This window comes from Mauremys reevesii, linkage group 1, assembly GCF_016161935.1.
Source record: "Mauremys reevesii isolate NIE-2019 linkage group 1, ASM1616193v1, whole genome shotgun sequence".
NCBI lineage: Eukaryota > Metazoa > Chordata > Testudines > Geoemydidae > Mauremys > Mauremys reevesii.
This window is the reverse complement of record NC_052623.1, coordinates 129,160,359-129,175,554: the sequence shown is the minus strand read 5'-3', so window position 1 is coordinate 129,175,554 and position 15,196 is coordinate 129,160,359. Positions and strand designations below refer to the sequence as shown.

The 15,196-nt window shown below is 42.4% G+C and overlaps 2 protein-coding genes across 4 annotated transcripts in view; both read left to right on the top strand.

The window, feature by feature from the left end:
* LOC120372184 (arylsulfatase D-like) overlaps positions 1 to 2,651 on the top strand; it is a 29,369-nt gene extending 26,718 nt beyond the window's left edge. The window contains 4 exon segments of the mRNA XM_039489064.1: positions 692 to 854; positions 1,170 to 1,291; positions 1,789 to 2,133; positions 2,246 to 2,651. Of these exon segments, the coding sequence (XP_039344998.1) occupies positions 692 to 854; positions 1,170 to 1,291; positions 1,789 to 2,133; positions 2,246 to 2,271 (656 nt within the window). The 3' untranslated portion in view covers positions 2,272 to 2,651.
* A 1,719-nt stretch (positions 2,652 to 4,370) lies between these two features.
* LOC120396016 (arylsulfatase D-like) overlaps positions 4,371 to 15,196 on the top strand; it is a 28,574-nt gene continuing 17,748 nt past the window's right edge. The window contains exons 1-3 of one of the 3 annotated variants that reach the window (XM_039520900.1): positions 4,371 to 4,676; positions 9,344 to 9,493; positions 11,829 to 11,950. In XM_039520900.1, coding sequence (XP_039376834.1) covers positions 4,531 to 4,676; positions 9,344 to 9,493; positions 11,829 to 11,950 — 418 coding nt within the window. In that variant the 5' untranslated portion in view covers positions 4,371 to 4,530. The remainder of the gene's footprint in view (positions 4,677 to 9,343; positions 9,494 to 11,828; positions 11,951 to 15,196) is intronic. The other 2 variants (XM_039520897.1, XM_039520898.1) reach the window with 2 other exon arrangements.

Genomic DNA, 15,196 nt, shown 5'->3' with positions numbered 1-15,196 from the left:
TATTATTAACACATCCTAAATCAGACTACACTACTCAAGTAATTAATCAAAGCTAGACTGCTCAAAATACTAGGGGTATAAGAGGATTTTTGTATGTGAAAGGAATTGATAAAGCTGCATCTATTTTCTTATGTTATTAAAATGTTCCCAAAAAATTCAAGGAGATACACTAGTACATAGGTAACTAGGTGATTGGATGGAATGCTTTAATTCAGAGGTCCTCAAACTGGTGCTTCATGAAGAACTGGCTGATCACATGCTAAATTGCATTAAAAACCATTAAGACACATTAAATACTCGTACAGTATTAAACAGTTGCTATAGTTCTAACAGGGTGTTACATGATTGTGAATGGAAGGTGATCCATTGAATTGTGAATGGGAAGGGAAGTGTCAATGTGACCATCTATGTAATAAAATGTGATCCATCCTATGGTCCAGTGTGGCAATTCTCTTTTTTCTGTAAAACAAAGGGGAATCAGTAGATGGGTAAGCTACTGAGGGGGCAGCTAAAGAAAATCCATTTTAATGGGATTGAAACAACTAAATTTGTTCCTAAGGAGGATGGGCTCATGGTAAAACTGAAATAAGTGTGAGAGGCTTAACTAAGATAAACCAATAATGTTTGGCGGGTTAAGTAAGCAACGCTTCACATTTCTAAAATCTTCTATTGCCTTGTTATTTAACAATAGGTGGAAAAGGTATGGGAGGCTGGGAAGGAGGAATCCGTGTGCCAGGGATATTTAGATGGCCGGGAGTGTTACCTGCAGACACAGTTATTGATGAACCTACAAGTCTTATGGACATTTACCCTACGGTGGCTTACCTGGCTGGAGGGATAGTGCCTCAGGACAGGTACAGAAATTGTAAAACATATTCACTCCTTTTAAATTTCCAATATGGAATCTTTTTTGAAAATGATCCTAATGTTAGATCTCAATATTGAATGTTTATCATGTGATTTCCAGCCTACTTTTTCAGATCCCTAAGCTGTATATAGTTCATATAAATCTTTTACATGTTTGAGATTCATCCCTTTTTCATAAATGTTCCTTGTTCCAAAAGTAAGTTTTCAATTGTGCTTTCAATTGCAATGACAGTCAAGTACAGAACTTGTTATCCTGCAGCTCACTGCAGTTTGGTGACTGCCATTCTCTCTGTCAACATTAGAGTGATTGATGGCCGGAACCTGATGCCTTTACTGCAGGGGTCCATTCAGCACTCAGAGCATGAGTTCCTGTTTCACTACTGTGGCATGTATTTACATTCAGTACGGTGGCACCAAAAGGACAGTGAGTATAACGGTTCTTCCAAAAACAATGATGGCTACAATCTCTAGGAAAGCATATGTATAGTATCATTCAGTATTAATATAGGATAGATTTTAGCTTTGCAACAAGCCTGGGATAGGAGACTGTGTGTAGTTGTTCCACCTAGGAACAGCGCAGGTACTCATAGAGCAGTAATAATTTGCTGCTGTCCCACATGTATATTTTGATATACACGCTACGGGTACAAGTATGCTGACTAGAATATTGGGTGCAAAACCAAGGTTCTCCCTGCTCAGTTGCTCTGGGAGGGGTAGTATTGGCTTAATCCTGTTTGGATGGACCCAGTTCTGAATACCCCATCCAGCAGTATGAAGGCGAAACTTGGCACCTTGTGTTACGGATCAAAAACTTTACTTGTTAAATTCTGAAAATATGTTCAGTGCTGAAAGACCTTTCACTCTTCCAATGCCATTTTATGTCTATCTGCATCATCTTACATCTGGTTTCTCTCCTACCAGGTGGTGCACTGTGGAAGGCTCATTATGTGACTCCAATATTCCAGCCAGAGAGTGCTGGAGCGTGTTATGGAAGAGGAATTTGCCCATGTTTTGGGGAAGGTGTAACCCATCATGACCCTCCTTTACTCTTTGATCTCTCCAGAGACCCGTCTGAGGCCAAACCTCTATCACCTGCCACTGAGCCCCTGTTTGACACAGTAATAAGCAGAATAGCAAGAGCTGTTCAGGAGCATCGCCAGACGCTGACTCCAGTCCCACAACAGCTCTCATTGTACAACATTATGTGGAAGCCCTGGCTGCAGCCGTGCTGTGGGACATTCCCGTTTTGCTGGTGTGATAAAGAAGGTGACAGTGCACACCCTGCTCTGTAAAGAAAATATATTGAAGGTTAACTGTGTGAAAAGCTTTAAAATCAAGTGCTTTTTTGAGTAAATGGATTCTCTTTTTGTTGATTTAGGATTACACAGTTGGCTAGCTGTATGAAAAATAGGGTTTAGTGAAGGCCATTTCATGAAACAAGATTTCAGTCTACATGGACCAAATTAATATGTTCCAGTATGGCAAGTCTTAGGAGTATCTATCCACTGCTGAAGATATAGCTCAGATACATTGCAGTGTGCCAAAATTAAAGATGCTGTATAAACCATAACTTTGAATCTCTTGAAATTTGTGGATATAATTTCACTAGCTCAGCATCATTTTTATACTGAATTTCTATGCAAGGATGTATTACCAACTTTCTAGCAAAGGGCTGCCTGCAATGTTTCAGCACAGTTGGTCATATATAAGACACATCTTGTGTAAAATACTTCCAAAATAATTTCCTTTGATACTCCATGGAAGAAGAATCCCTTAGTCCTTCCCTAGCTCCTCATAGAGGCTCCTCTAGGTGATTCTTCTATCTTGCAGCTAGTTCTTCTAGCAGCAGTGGTGATGGCAGATATATCCTCTGGCTATGCAGTAACTGGTTGGTTGAGGGATTAGCTCTCCCATGGAGATTATTTGGGGAATGGTTTGCCTTTGGTTCTTAAAGAGGACAGGCCTCTCCTGGCTGATGGCAATCTCCCCTAACTGGTCTGGGGCTATCAGTCCGGTCCCTAATGCATTCCTTAGAGCATGGTGGAGGATGCAAGAGGGAAGGAAGCTTCCTTTTCAGCAGCTTCCAGAGGAATGGGTGGCATGCCTGAGTGAGCAACACTCAGCACCAGACCCAACCCTAGTGGAGGCTGAAAATTGTAATATGCACAGCCAGTCTTAGTACTGCGATAGAGGGCTGTGTAAGTTATTCTAGCCACTACACTGCAGTGATAACTGATTCCTGCTGTCAAGTAACAATAAAAATAATAAGGACTCAGATCCTCCCCTCTTACTGAAAAGCCCATGGAAGGGCTCAGAGGGAGGGAATCCCTGTGAGGATCCCCTAACGTGAATTGCCCCACATCATTTAGACCAGTTCTGACCCCCACTCCCATCCCTGGCAGCACATCTCCATGGAAGCCATACTAACAGAGCTATCGACTGCCCACATGATGGGGGAGGGGGCAGGGCTGTGCAAAATAGATAATATCTTAAGGCTGCATTATTTTGCTGATTAATTTATATGGGGCCAAAGGAGTGACTATGTGGATCCTACCCACTTCTCCTCATAGACCACCCAGACTCCTCCACCTTCCCCTTGGATATGTTTGATTTGGCTATATATAAACTATGTATATAAACTATTAACAGCTCTAAGACTCCACTAACCTATGAATTACTAGATGGAAACTTTTTCTTGCCTGCTTGGAGCATGTCTGAGCTGATTTCTCAGCTTTTTCCTGGCTTCTTTTTTGATTGGCTTCTACTTATTAGGGCCAAGATTTTAATGGTATTTAGACATTGGTGCCTTCAGCATTGTAACATATAACTGATTTAGGAGCCTAATTCTCATTTTCTAAAGGGATTTAGGTACTTTGGAGTCAAAATTCCATTCATACCTACATGGCTTTTAAAATTCCAGAACCTAAGCACTTCATTTGATTCTTTCTGCATTGCCTGATTTCTGCACCTTGCTGAGATATCTTGTATTAATATCCACTTTGGCCCTCTAAACCTATTATGTACTCCCCAAAATATATCTAAGCTGAGAATGTGTGCCAAACTTTGAGTAGAAGCAGCGGTACAATCTCACCATTCCTGAATTCTGATCTTCACCCCAGCTGATTATTAGTGGCCAGGCCAAGTCTGACTCATCACCTGGGCAGTGTCAGATCCTACTCTGTCCATACTTCCTTTAAATAGTTCTTATTTAGGGTGCATTGCAGTAATGGTCTGTGCAGCCATTCCTGGTGTCACAGAGGATGAAACACTTTTGGCCAGATTTTCCAAAGGGCTTAGTATCCAACTGGTCTTTGAGAACAATGGGAGCTGTGCTTTTGAAAATCTGTCCCTTTTAGGAACCAAGAACCCCAGGGTTGGAAGCTGAGTGGCAGTACTTGTGGGAGAGAGCAGAGAAAGGATCTATCTCTCTCACTGTGGCCTGCAGAATGAAAAAGCTAAACAGACTCTGCTTTTAAAAATGTGCTCCACGCTTTTTCTCCAGAGAGGAATTTTCCCTCAGTCCCTTAGAGGAGTTTACACTTTTTAAAGCAGATTCTAATTTGCCTTCATTCCCTCTCTGGCCTTTGTAACATTAGCTTTGCCAGGGCTCCCTTTCTGAGGGTTCCAGCTTCCGGATTTGCAGTGCAGAAATCTGGCTTTCAGATGGGGGTCGGCCAGCAGTGTTCTGCCACTTGTACCAAAGGGTCACATTCGGAGACCTTTCCTTTGTCCAGAAGGCATGTAGGGCCAGATCCTCTGGAACATGGTCAGAGCTTTGTATTCTTCCTGCCCTCTGCACAGGCTCCCAGGTATTTTTGAGCCATACTCTGTTTTAATGCAGAATTTTATTTACAGGCTGTTTCAAAATTAGTAAACCCTAGGCAGTAAAAGTCTGTTTTTCTTGCCTTTTGTCTAGCTTTCAAGTCAAATTGTGGGAGAGAGAGCACTTGATCATTGCCTGTTAGGTTCACTCCCTCTGGGGCACCTGGCATTGGCCACTGTTGGCAGACAGGATACTGGGCTGGATGGACCTTTGGACTGACCGGATATGGCTGTTCTTATGTCTCTTCTCTGCTAGTTCCTATCTGCCCTTGTCTCCAATCATCTGCTTAATCAGAACTGCTGCCTTCAGATGGGGCTAGCACGCTGTATCATAAACAGTAGCAAACAACATGTGAGCAGTGTTAAGAAAGGAAAATAGCAATTCATCCTTATTTCCTCTCCTCTTTCCTTCTTTGATCTCTACAAACTCAGCTCTTTTCAGTTTGGGATTTGCTGGATTGTGGGAAGCACAGATACACTGGGGAAAAGTTTGCTTTCAGTTTTGCCGTCAGTGGACAATTACTGTGCATTTATACTGGTGTATCTGAGAGTTTTGCACACTAGCTATATTTCATGTGATTTGTAGTACTTCTCTGACTAGTTTGCCCTTACCTGCCCTATTTTCCTCATACATCTCATTTGTTTCTATCACTGATTTTCTTCCATTCTCTTTTCCTACTGTCCCCATCTGAAGGAAAATCTGCAGGTTAATAGATTGATAAAGTTTAGGGCCAGCAGGCACTATTCAATCACATAGACCTCCTGTGTATTACAAACTGTTGCATTTCACCCAGTTATCACTGTATTGAGGCCAATTACTTGTGTTTATGTAAAGTATAATTTATGTAAAGCTAAAGCATATCTGCCATAAAGACATCATCATAATTTGATGACCTCTTCCCTTGGTAGTTTGTTCCAATGATTAATCAGCCTCACTATTAAAAATATGCTCCTTATTTCTTCTTTGAATTTGTCAGGCTTCAGCATCCAGCCATTTGTTCTTGTTATTCCGTTCTCTGCTAGATAAAAGAGCCATTTAATACCTAGTATTTTCTCCATCAGGGTATATATGCACTATAATCAAATCACCTCTAGATCTTGTTTTTGATAAGCCAAACAGACTGACCTCTTTTTAAGGTTCTCACTATCATATTTTCTCCAGCCCTGGAATCATTGTAATCTTTTCTGCACCCTCTCTGGTTTTTCAACATCCTTTTTACAATGTGAACTCCAGAACTATGTGCAGTATTCTAGTGTTGGTCTCACTAATGCTGTATGCAGAAGTAAAATCACCTCCATACTCCTACTCACTACTCCCCTTTTTGTATATCCAAGGGTAGCATTAGCTCTTTTTGCCACAGTATCGTACTGGAGCTCATGTTCAGTTGCTTGTCCACTATGACCACTAAATCCTTTTCACAGTCACTGCCTTACAAGACACAATTGCCCAGCTGGCATTCCTTGTTCCCAAATGTATAACTTTGGTATGTATTTGGCTGTATTAAAATACTTTTGCTTTAAAATGGGCCTAGCTTACCAAGCGATGCAGATCCAGATGAATCTTGCAGCTATGCTTGCCCTGAAATTCTGCACGTGTTGTAATTTTCTCTATAAAATTCCATTACGTTAAAAAAAAAAAATCTCTTCTGGTCATTTCCTTTTGCTCGTGGAGCCTATTCCTTTAACCTTTTGTACACATTCCTAGACTGATCAGTTCCTCGCTTGTGATTAAACAAGCAGTTTAGGATGCCAATCTCTCATGTAGGCTTCATTCCACTTGGAATTAATTTAGGGTGACCAGATAGCAAGTGTGAAAAATTGTGCCAGGGATGGGGGTAATAGGCGCCTATATAAGAAAAAGCCCCAAATATCGGGACTGTCCCTGTAAAATCAGGACATCTGTCACCCTAAATTAACTAGAAGGGACAGTTTGGGGTTTTTTTTAAAGGAGGATATGGTAATGTAAGCATGTAAGTTCTTTAAGAAACATGAGTGGTTATGCATGCTGTGGGTGAATGAACAATAAAAATATTGTTTCACATGGTACATTCCACTTCCAGATTTCCTTTTTACCCTAGCCTACTCCAACAATAAGTACCAGTAATTAGATCTCACAATGACCTTGTTCCATACTCAGGGAAATACTTCTGAAAGGCTATCCTCTCTAGGTATGAGTACAGCAGCTTAGGGCATCCATTTGAAATTATAGGTGGAATGTACATTAGGCAGCAAAATTCAGTTACCCTGAGCAGGAATTTACTTTGGGTTGATAACTCCAGTGTCAAATATTTAGAGGCTTGTGATTGTGCAAACATTAAGGGCTAGGACACTTGTAGATATTAATAAAAGCAGCTTTCATAAAATCAAACTGTCTTGATTTTAGTAGTAGGAGAGAAGGGAGAGTTATTCCTGTCTGTCCGTTTCAGACAAAAAATGTTTGCATGAATTAACCTGTCCTCCTAGGGGCTGTTATTTTTCCTCCGGTATAATGGATTGCCCTCCACTACCTTGCATGGCTATTGCTGTATCACTTTTTGCAGGAGTTCATAATACCAGTACAACATGGTGTAACTTTTAAGAACTATCCTCAACTGCACTGTGATCAGCAGACTCCCTTCTTGAGGACAAGTAATACGAGTACAGAAGCTCCCCAACTTATGCAAGCGTTCCGTTCTGGAACGCCTTGTGTAAATCGAGTTTTGCGTAAGTTGGGAACGTATCTCCGACAATTACGTGCCAAAAAAAAAAAAGAGCGTACTGAATATACTGAACTTTTTCTGTAAATCCGGATTTCCGTAAGTCGGGTTTGCACAACCCGGGCAGCGTCTGTAAGTGGAATTCTCAAAGTTGCATCCAGACCCAAGTTTCTCACATGACAATACAAAGCCACAAATTATTAATAGACAATTAAATAAGGACAAGAACTTTGCTCTCAAACAATTCAGTGGCTGCAGCTGCATGTTCCTTATTTACAGTATGAAGCAGATTAATCTTTTATACCATTGAATTATTTCTAACTATGTTTTTGTTTCCAGCTTGTTTGTGAGGTGACAGCTATTCTTTCCATACATCATATTTTTGGAGTAAACATCTTGACAGCAATCCTTTAAAAGCTAATGGCTTAGAAGTGGATTGATATTGGGGGAGACTTTTCTCGTGCAGTACTATGGACCTGCTACTGTCCTTACTCCAGCAAAATTACTGATTCCCTCACCAGGGACTTTGGTAGTGAGAGAAATGTGGGGTCAGGCTCAAGTAATGTAATCTTTAACTGACATTTGGATCAGCTGAGGACTCTTCAAGAGCTGACCCTGTTCACGACAGACATACTTAGTATAATAGAAAGTGTGGAAAAAATGGGATTTTGGAGCTTAAGTCAATTTTGAACATAAGAAGAGTCATACTGGGTCAGACCAAAGGTCCATCTAGCCCAGTATCCTGTCTTCTGACAGTGGCAAATGCCAGGTGCCCCAGAGGGAATGAACAGAACAGGTAATTATCAAGTGATCCATCCCCTGTCACCCATTCCCAGATTCTGGCAGAGTCTAGGGACACCATCCCTGCCCATCCTGAGTAATAGCCATTGATGGACCTATCCTCCATGAATTTATCTAGTTCTTTTTTTAACCCTGTTGTAGTCTTGGCCTTCACAACATCCTCTGGCAAGGAGTTCCACAGGTTGACTGTGCGTTGTGTGAAAAAATACTTCCTTTTGTTTGTTTTAAACCTGCTGTCTATTAATTTCATTTGGTGACCCTTAGTTCTTGTGTTTTGAAAATTTTACCTTCAGACTATAATCCTGTGTCCAGCATGAAAGTCAGGTAAATGGGATAAGGAATCTTCACACCATGCAGGCCCCTAGTGGGAGACTTTTGCAGAGCTCCTCCTCAAAGGCAGCCCAGTGACTAGAGTAACCTACTTGGGGGCAGGGAGACCAGTACATGGAAGGAAGGAACAGATAGGAGGATACACACAACAATGGAGCCGCTGCCCTGCTGCCTCCTGTTCACAGTGGGCCCTGTGGAATTTAGCTGTACACCAGAGGTGAAAGTAAGCCGATATGGTCTGGTACGGCATACCAGTAAGAAAGTGCTGATCATACCGGCAGGGCCGGTGATTGGGGGTGGGAGGGGACAGGGACAAAAGGGGCAGCTGCCCTGGAGCCCAGCGATTTAAAAGGGCCCTGGGCTCCTGGCCCCCGCCACCATTACCCTGGGGCTCCAGTGGTGATTTAAAGGGCTCGGAGTTCCTGGCTACTACTACTGCGCCTGTGGTTGATGCCCCAGGCCCTTTAAATTGATATGGGCCTGGCAGTGCTGAAGGGCTGGCTGGGGGATTTTGGCCTTGGCCCCAGCCCTGCCCCTTTTGGGGGCCCAGAGCCGCCCACCCCCCACCTTGCCCAGTACCCCGGCAACCCTGCATACTGGCAAGTCATTTAAGTTATTTTCACCCCTGCTGTACGCCCACCCCTGTATCTAGTCCCCCACTTCCTCATGCAACAGACCTGCTGCCAGCAACACTCTTCTCAGCTGTGGAGGCAGGGGCTATGTTTTGTCCTAAGTTAATTCAAATCTTGAATCGTATTAGCATTTCCCTTGTGAACAGTACAGTGGTTCATACAGGTAACAACTTAAGTTGTTTTACTTTATTTCAGGAGCTACCTGACCGCTCTGCTGGTATTATGCATATTTCCAAAGACCTGTGGAATGAGTGTGGCTGTGGATTCTAAACCCAATATTTTACTGATAATGGCAGATGATCTTGGCATTGGAGACATAGGTTGCTATGGTAACAATACCATAAGGTAAAGGCTCTCTCATTACTGTATGTATGTGTTTAATTTTTTCAAGTAGGTACATGTTTTACAGGCATAAAATAAGAGACGCTCCAGCCCAATGACTTTATAGTCCAAGGCCCCAGTCTTTCAAACACTCATGCATGTACTTAACTTGATGCATATGAGTAGTCTTCTTGTAGTCAATGGGGCCAGCTCACATATAGCTAAACCCATGTGTATGCACCTGCAGGATTAGGGCCTACATAAACAATACAAATAGAAATGGGGGAAGGAAGCAACATTATTATTTCCACTCGATCTGAATTTCCTTTTATTTTCTGGTGTCAGAGTGGTAGCCGTGTTAGTCTGTCTCAGCAAAAACAACTAGGAGTCCTTGGGGCACCTTAGAAACTAACACATTTATTTGGGCATAAGCTTTCATGGGATATAACCCACTTCATAGTTTTATTTTATTTCATTTTATTTTCTGTCCATTAACCTCTGACTACTTATATCATTATTGTTTACCCCTTGTCTATCTCTACATATATCTTACACTTTACCCACTTCTACTTTTTTTTATCTATAAACCTTCCTCTTTCTATGCTATGCTTTTCCTCCAACCCTCATCCATTTTCTCACTCCTTTCTCCAGGTACATGAGGCCTTCACTCACTGGATCCTGTGGGCTGGCACTCACTAATTTCTTCATGAGGGATGGCCCACAAGGCCTGTACTCTCCCAGTCAGCCTGGGTCTATAGCAGCAGCAGAAGGGCATGTTCCTCCTGAAGAAGCACTGTCTTTTTTATAGGCAATCCAAGAGAGGTGGTAGGGGGTCTCCTCCTGCCTCACATGGCGGTGCTGGGGTTGCAGAAAGGAGCACTGTAGACTTCCTGGCCCTGTTGTCCAGATCTGCCATTGCTGGAGGTAGGAAGGTCTGAAAGGCCTGTTTCCCTCCTACTACCTCCTGGGAGAGTTAGAACCTTATAAAAATATCATTGTGTAACTATATTATTATATGCTGTCATATATAATCCGTAGTGTCAACACTGAACAGTAACTGCTTGGCTCACAAATGTTCCAGATACCAGATAGGAGGTTTTGGTTCAGTGAACTCCAAAATATAGTGTTATAAAATGGCTGCTAAAAGTGACATACAGTAGAACCTTAAAGGTATGAACACTAGAGTTATGGACTGACTGGTCAACAGGACACTATGTGAAACCAGAAGATACCAATCAGGCAGCAGTGGAGACAAAAGAAAAAGAGAGAAAACAAATACTGTACTATGCTGTACTGTGCCTGTATTGCATCTTAAAGGTAGGCACATCTGGAATGCCTGTCCTCACCTCATCCCACCCCAACCCTCACGCGTGGGGCAGCCACTTATATCTAAGAGTGAAGATGCTGGGTCTGCCAGCCCAAGGCAGCCAGCAGAGCAAGAGCAGCACTGGGGTCTGCACTGTTTTCACATCTTCCCTCCTCCCCCAACTGGGACAGGGATGCTGTTTTCACACACCCCTCCCCTGGCTGGGAGGGGGACAAAGTTGCAGTCCGACCCAGGGAAAGACACTCCCTGCAACGAAGCTGCAGGCACTGAGGAGAGGGTTCAGCTGCTGCTGGAACCTGGCTTGACGTGTCAGCTGCTGGAACAGGAGCCGAACTGCACTTCATTCAGAGTTACGAACATTTCAGAGTTACAGAGAACCTCCATTCTCGGAGTGTCCATAACTCTGAGGTTCTACTGTAGTCAAAACATTTGAATGGGAAATCCCTTCTATGTTCATCATCCCACTTACACATATAATTGCAGTGGTTTCAGTTTTGCAGATTAAGCTATATTTGAAACCAGTGGTCAGATTTATACCTGTGGTAACTCATTCAAATCAGTGGAGTTACTTCAGGGATGAATTTGGTCCTAGTTCCCTAGTGGTGAAAGGCTCCTCAGCACTGAACCAAACACATTCTTAAAGTACATATAGCAATGCTTCTAGGGAAATCATTTGAAAGCTGAGTTTGTTTTGATCAGTGTTTCTCAAACAGGGGTTGCCGCTTGTGTAGGGAAAGCCCCTGGCGGGCTGGTCCAGTTTGTTTACCTGCCTTGTCTGCAGATCCGGCCAATTGCAGCTCCCATTGGCCTGCAGCAGTGAACCACGGCCAGTGGGAGCTGCGATCGGCTGGACCTGCAGACGGGGCAGGTAAACAAACCGGCCTGGCCTGCCAGGGGCTTTCCCTACACAAGCGGCGACCCCAGTTAAATCAAAACCAGTGTTTCTCAATCTTGTAATAAGTTTCATGTATGTATCCTTCAACTTGCTACCTACTTGTGTTAACTTATGCCTCTCTTGTTTGTTCTTTGTAGGACCCCTAATATTGACCAGCTGGCCAAGGAAGGGGTAAAACTTACTCAGCACATTGCTGCAGCTCCACTTTGTACCCCAAGCAGAGCAGCTTTCCTGACTGGCAGATACCCCATCAGATCAGGTTGAACACATTTTTAGTGATACAATGCTGTCTATATAACCGATGACCAGAGCTCAGCTGTTAACAAGTCAACATCTACCAAACAGTCCCCAAATAGTGAAATAGAAAATACTGCAGTAATTTTCTATCCTATGTAGAAGAAAATACTCTATTGCTGGTATCTCAGATTCCGATGGTAACTTTCGGTAAACAATGAACTTTTGGGGGTGGGGAGTTAACATCATTTTACAAACCTTCAGCATAACTATATGAGAAAAGTGAGAGTCGCATTTAAGTGTATTACAGTAGGATTGAAAAGATACCAATGTAAAATGAGATTCTTCACATCCTTAGTTTTTACCGAGAATGCTGTGTCCACTTTTTAGTGTTCTTCTGAGCTTGAAAGCTATGGACGAAGGGAATACAGTGGGTTCTAATGAGCAATGGTCAAGCTGTGACAGTCTTGAAAACACTTCCCATTTATTTAAAATTTTTTTCAGCGGGTAATTGACATACCATAATAATTTCTCAGTAGAGTGGAAGATCACAAAATTATACAAAAATAGAGAAATTATTTTAGTTTAGGTCAACATTGCAAGGGAGCAAAGGGCTGTTATCAGATGAGAATATCAGCTTTTTTATAGAATCCAGTTGTGATTTGACCCTATAAAGAGACCAAATATGTTAACTTTTAGCTTTTCAAGATATTGTTGACAGCTAATTGTTCTTTGTAGTCCTGGCAGTCTCTTGAGGAAGAACTTGACTTCCCTGTGCTGTTTTGAGTGGTTGTGTCTTTATCATATACTCATATGTCATTTGCAGGCCTTCTAACTACAGAACTATAGAAGTGCCTTTTAAGCTGATATAAATGTGAACACTAGCACAAAATATGTGAGAGTTATAAACTGTGTGGTATGCAGATTTGACATTGGTCTTAGCTTGCCTAAATTTGTGTAAGCCAAAGACATGGAGGAGATAAGTATACTTTTGTGTTTAAAGCCTAGGGACTGGGTTTCATTCCTTCCTGCAGAATGAGGATAATATTTATCTGCCTCACAAGGGTGTCATGAGACTTAATTGACGTTTGTGATGAATTTTGAGATTCTTGGGTGGAGACCTATCTGGCCCCATTAGTGCAAGGCATTACTGAGTGCCTTGCAACCTTCAACGTAGGGAAATATTATCCGCATTTTTCAAAAAGGGAATTGAGGCAAAACAAGACTAAGGCCAGAAGGGATAACCTAGTCTGAGCTCCTATGTATCACAGGCCACCAACAGCACCCACACACTAAACCCAACAACTGAAATTAGGCCAAAGGATTACAGCCCACAGGAGACTATTATGTGTCACAGGCAGAGAATGAAGAGGGACGATGTGCACCAGTGCCTGGGGCCCCTGCAGTGATATGAAAAAGACTGAGTGAGATATACCCAGAAAATTCTGGCAGGTGACCCACATGCTGCAGAAGAAGGTGAAACCCCCACAAGGTCACTGCCAATCTGATGGGAGAAACTTCCTTCCCAAATGCTCATACAGTATCATTTTGACCCTTAACATGTGAGCAAGAACCAGCCAGCCACACATCTGAGAGAGAGAATGCTTGGTGTCACCTCAGAGCCCTGGCCCACTCTGTCCAATGTCCCATCTCCAGCTTGGCCATTCCTGATGCTTCAGAGGAAGATTAAAAAACAAACAAACAAAACCTCCCAACACAATACATTGGGGTATGGGGTTCCCTTCCTGACCCTGCAGGTGCACAGCGGAAAGCCTGAAACATGAGCTTTAGGAACATAAGACATAAACCAGATGTCAGCCCTAGGATTGCTGAGATTCTCCTACCATCACAAGTAATTCTGGCAGACAATTGCACTCCTAAATCTGTCCAGCTCTCTCTTGAAACTAGTTAAGTTGTTTGCCCCTGCAACGCCTATTGGGAAGCTGTTCCAGAACCTCACCCCTCTGATGGTTAGAAACATTCTTCTAATTTCCAGACTGAATTTGTTCATGGTGAGTTTATATCTAACTGTTCTTGGGACAACATTGTCCTTTAGCTTAAATAGCTCTTCACCTTCCCTGGTATTTACCCCCTTATGTATAGAGAGCAATCATATTCCCTCTTGGCCTTCTTTTTGCTAAACTAAACAAGCCAAGCCAAGTGTCCTCTCATGAGATAGGCTCTCCATTCCCCTGATCATTCAATTAGCTCTTATCTGCACTTGTTCCAGTTTAAATTAATCTTTTATGAACATGGGTGACTAGAATTGCACACAGTATTACAAATGAGGTCTTGTCCAATGGCATTAATACTCCTCAATTTCTACTGGAAATGCCTCACCTGATGCATCCTAGGATTGCATTTGCCTTTTTCACAGCCACATCACGTTGGTGGCTCATAGTCATCCTGTGATTGACCCCACACCCAGGTCTCTCTCCTCCTCTGTCACTTCCTACTGATGAGACCTCAGCTTGTAGCAGAAATTCTTATTATTAGACCTGAAGTGTGTTATGTTGAATTTCATCCCATTTGTATCACTCCAGTCTTCCAGGTCATCCAGATGTTCCTGGGTAACATTCCAATCCTCCTCCGTATTGATGATGCCTCCCAACTATGTATCATCAGCAAATGATCATCATTAGCACACTTCTACTTTTTTTGTACCAAGGTCATTAATAAAAATATTGAATAAGATTGGTCCCAAGACTGATCCTTGAGGAACTCCACTAGTAACCTCCCTCTGGTCCAATAATTCACCTTTCAGCACAACCTGATACCTTCTCCCCTTTTAGACAATTCCACATCCACCTTTCAATGCTTGTACTGATCCCCACCTTCCCTAATTTAACTAAAAATTTCTCATGTGGTACCATGTCAAATGATTTACTGAAGTCCAACTATATTAGATCTATTGCACTTCCTTTATCTAAAAATCAGTTATTTTCTCTAAAAATCAGGTTAGACTTGCATGATCTATCTTTGGCAAACCTTTTGTTGCGTTACATCCCCTTTACCATTTACCTCCTTTAATTTAATTATTCTGCCCTTCACAATTTGTTATAAAGCCTTGTATACTACTGAGGACAAACTAACTGGTTTGTTATTTTCCCGGATCACTTTTTCCCCCCTTTTCTTAACTACAAGTACAATCTTAGCAATTCTGCAAGTCACATGACACTACCCTGGGCTCGATAGAGCTGTCTGTGACAGAGCATGGAATGGAACTCAGGCTTCCCAATTCCCAGGTTAATGTCCTAAAGCATGGGCCATC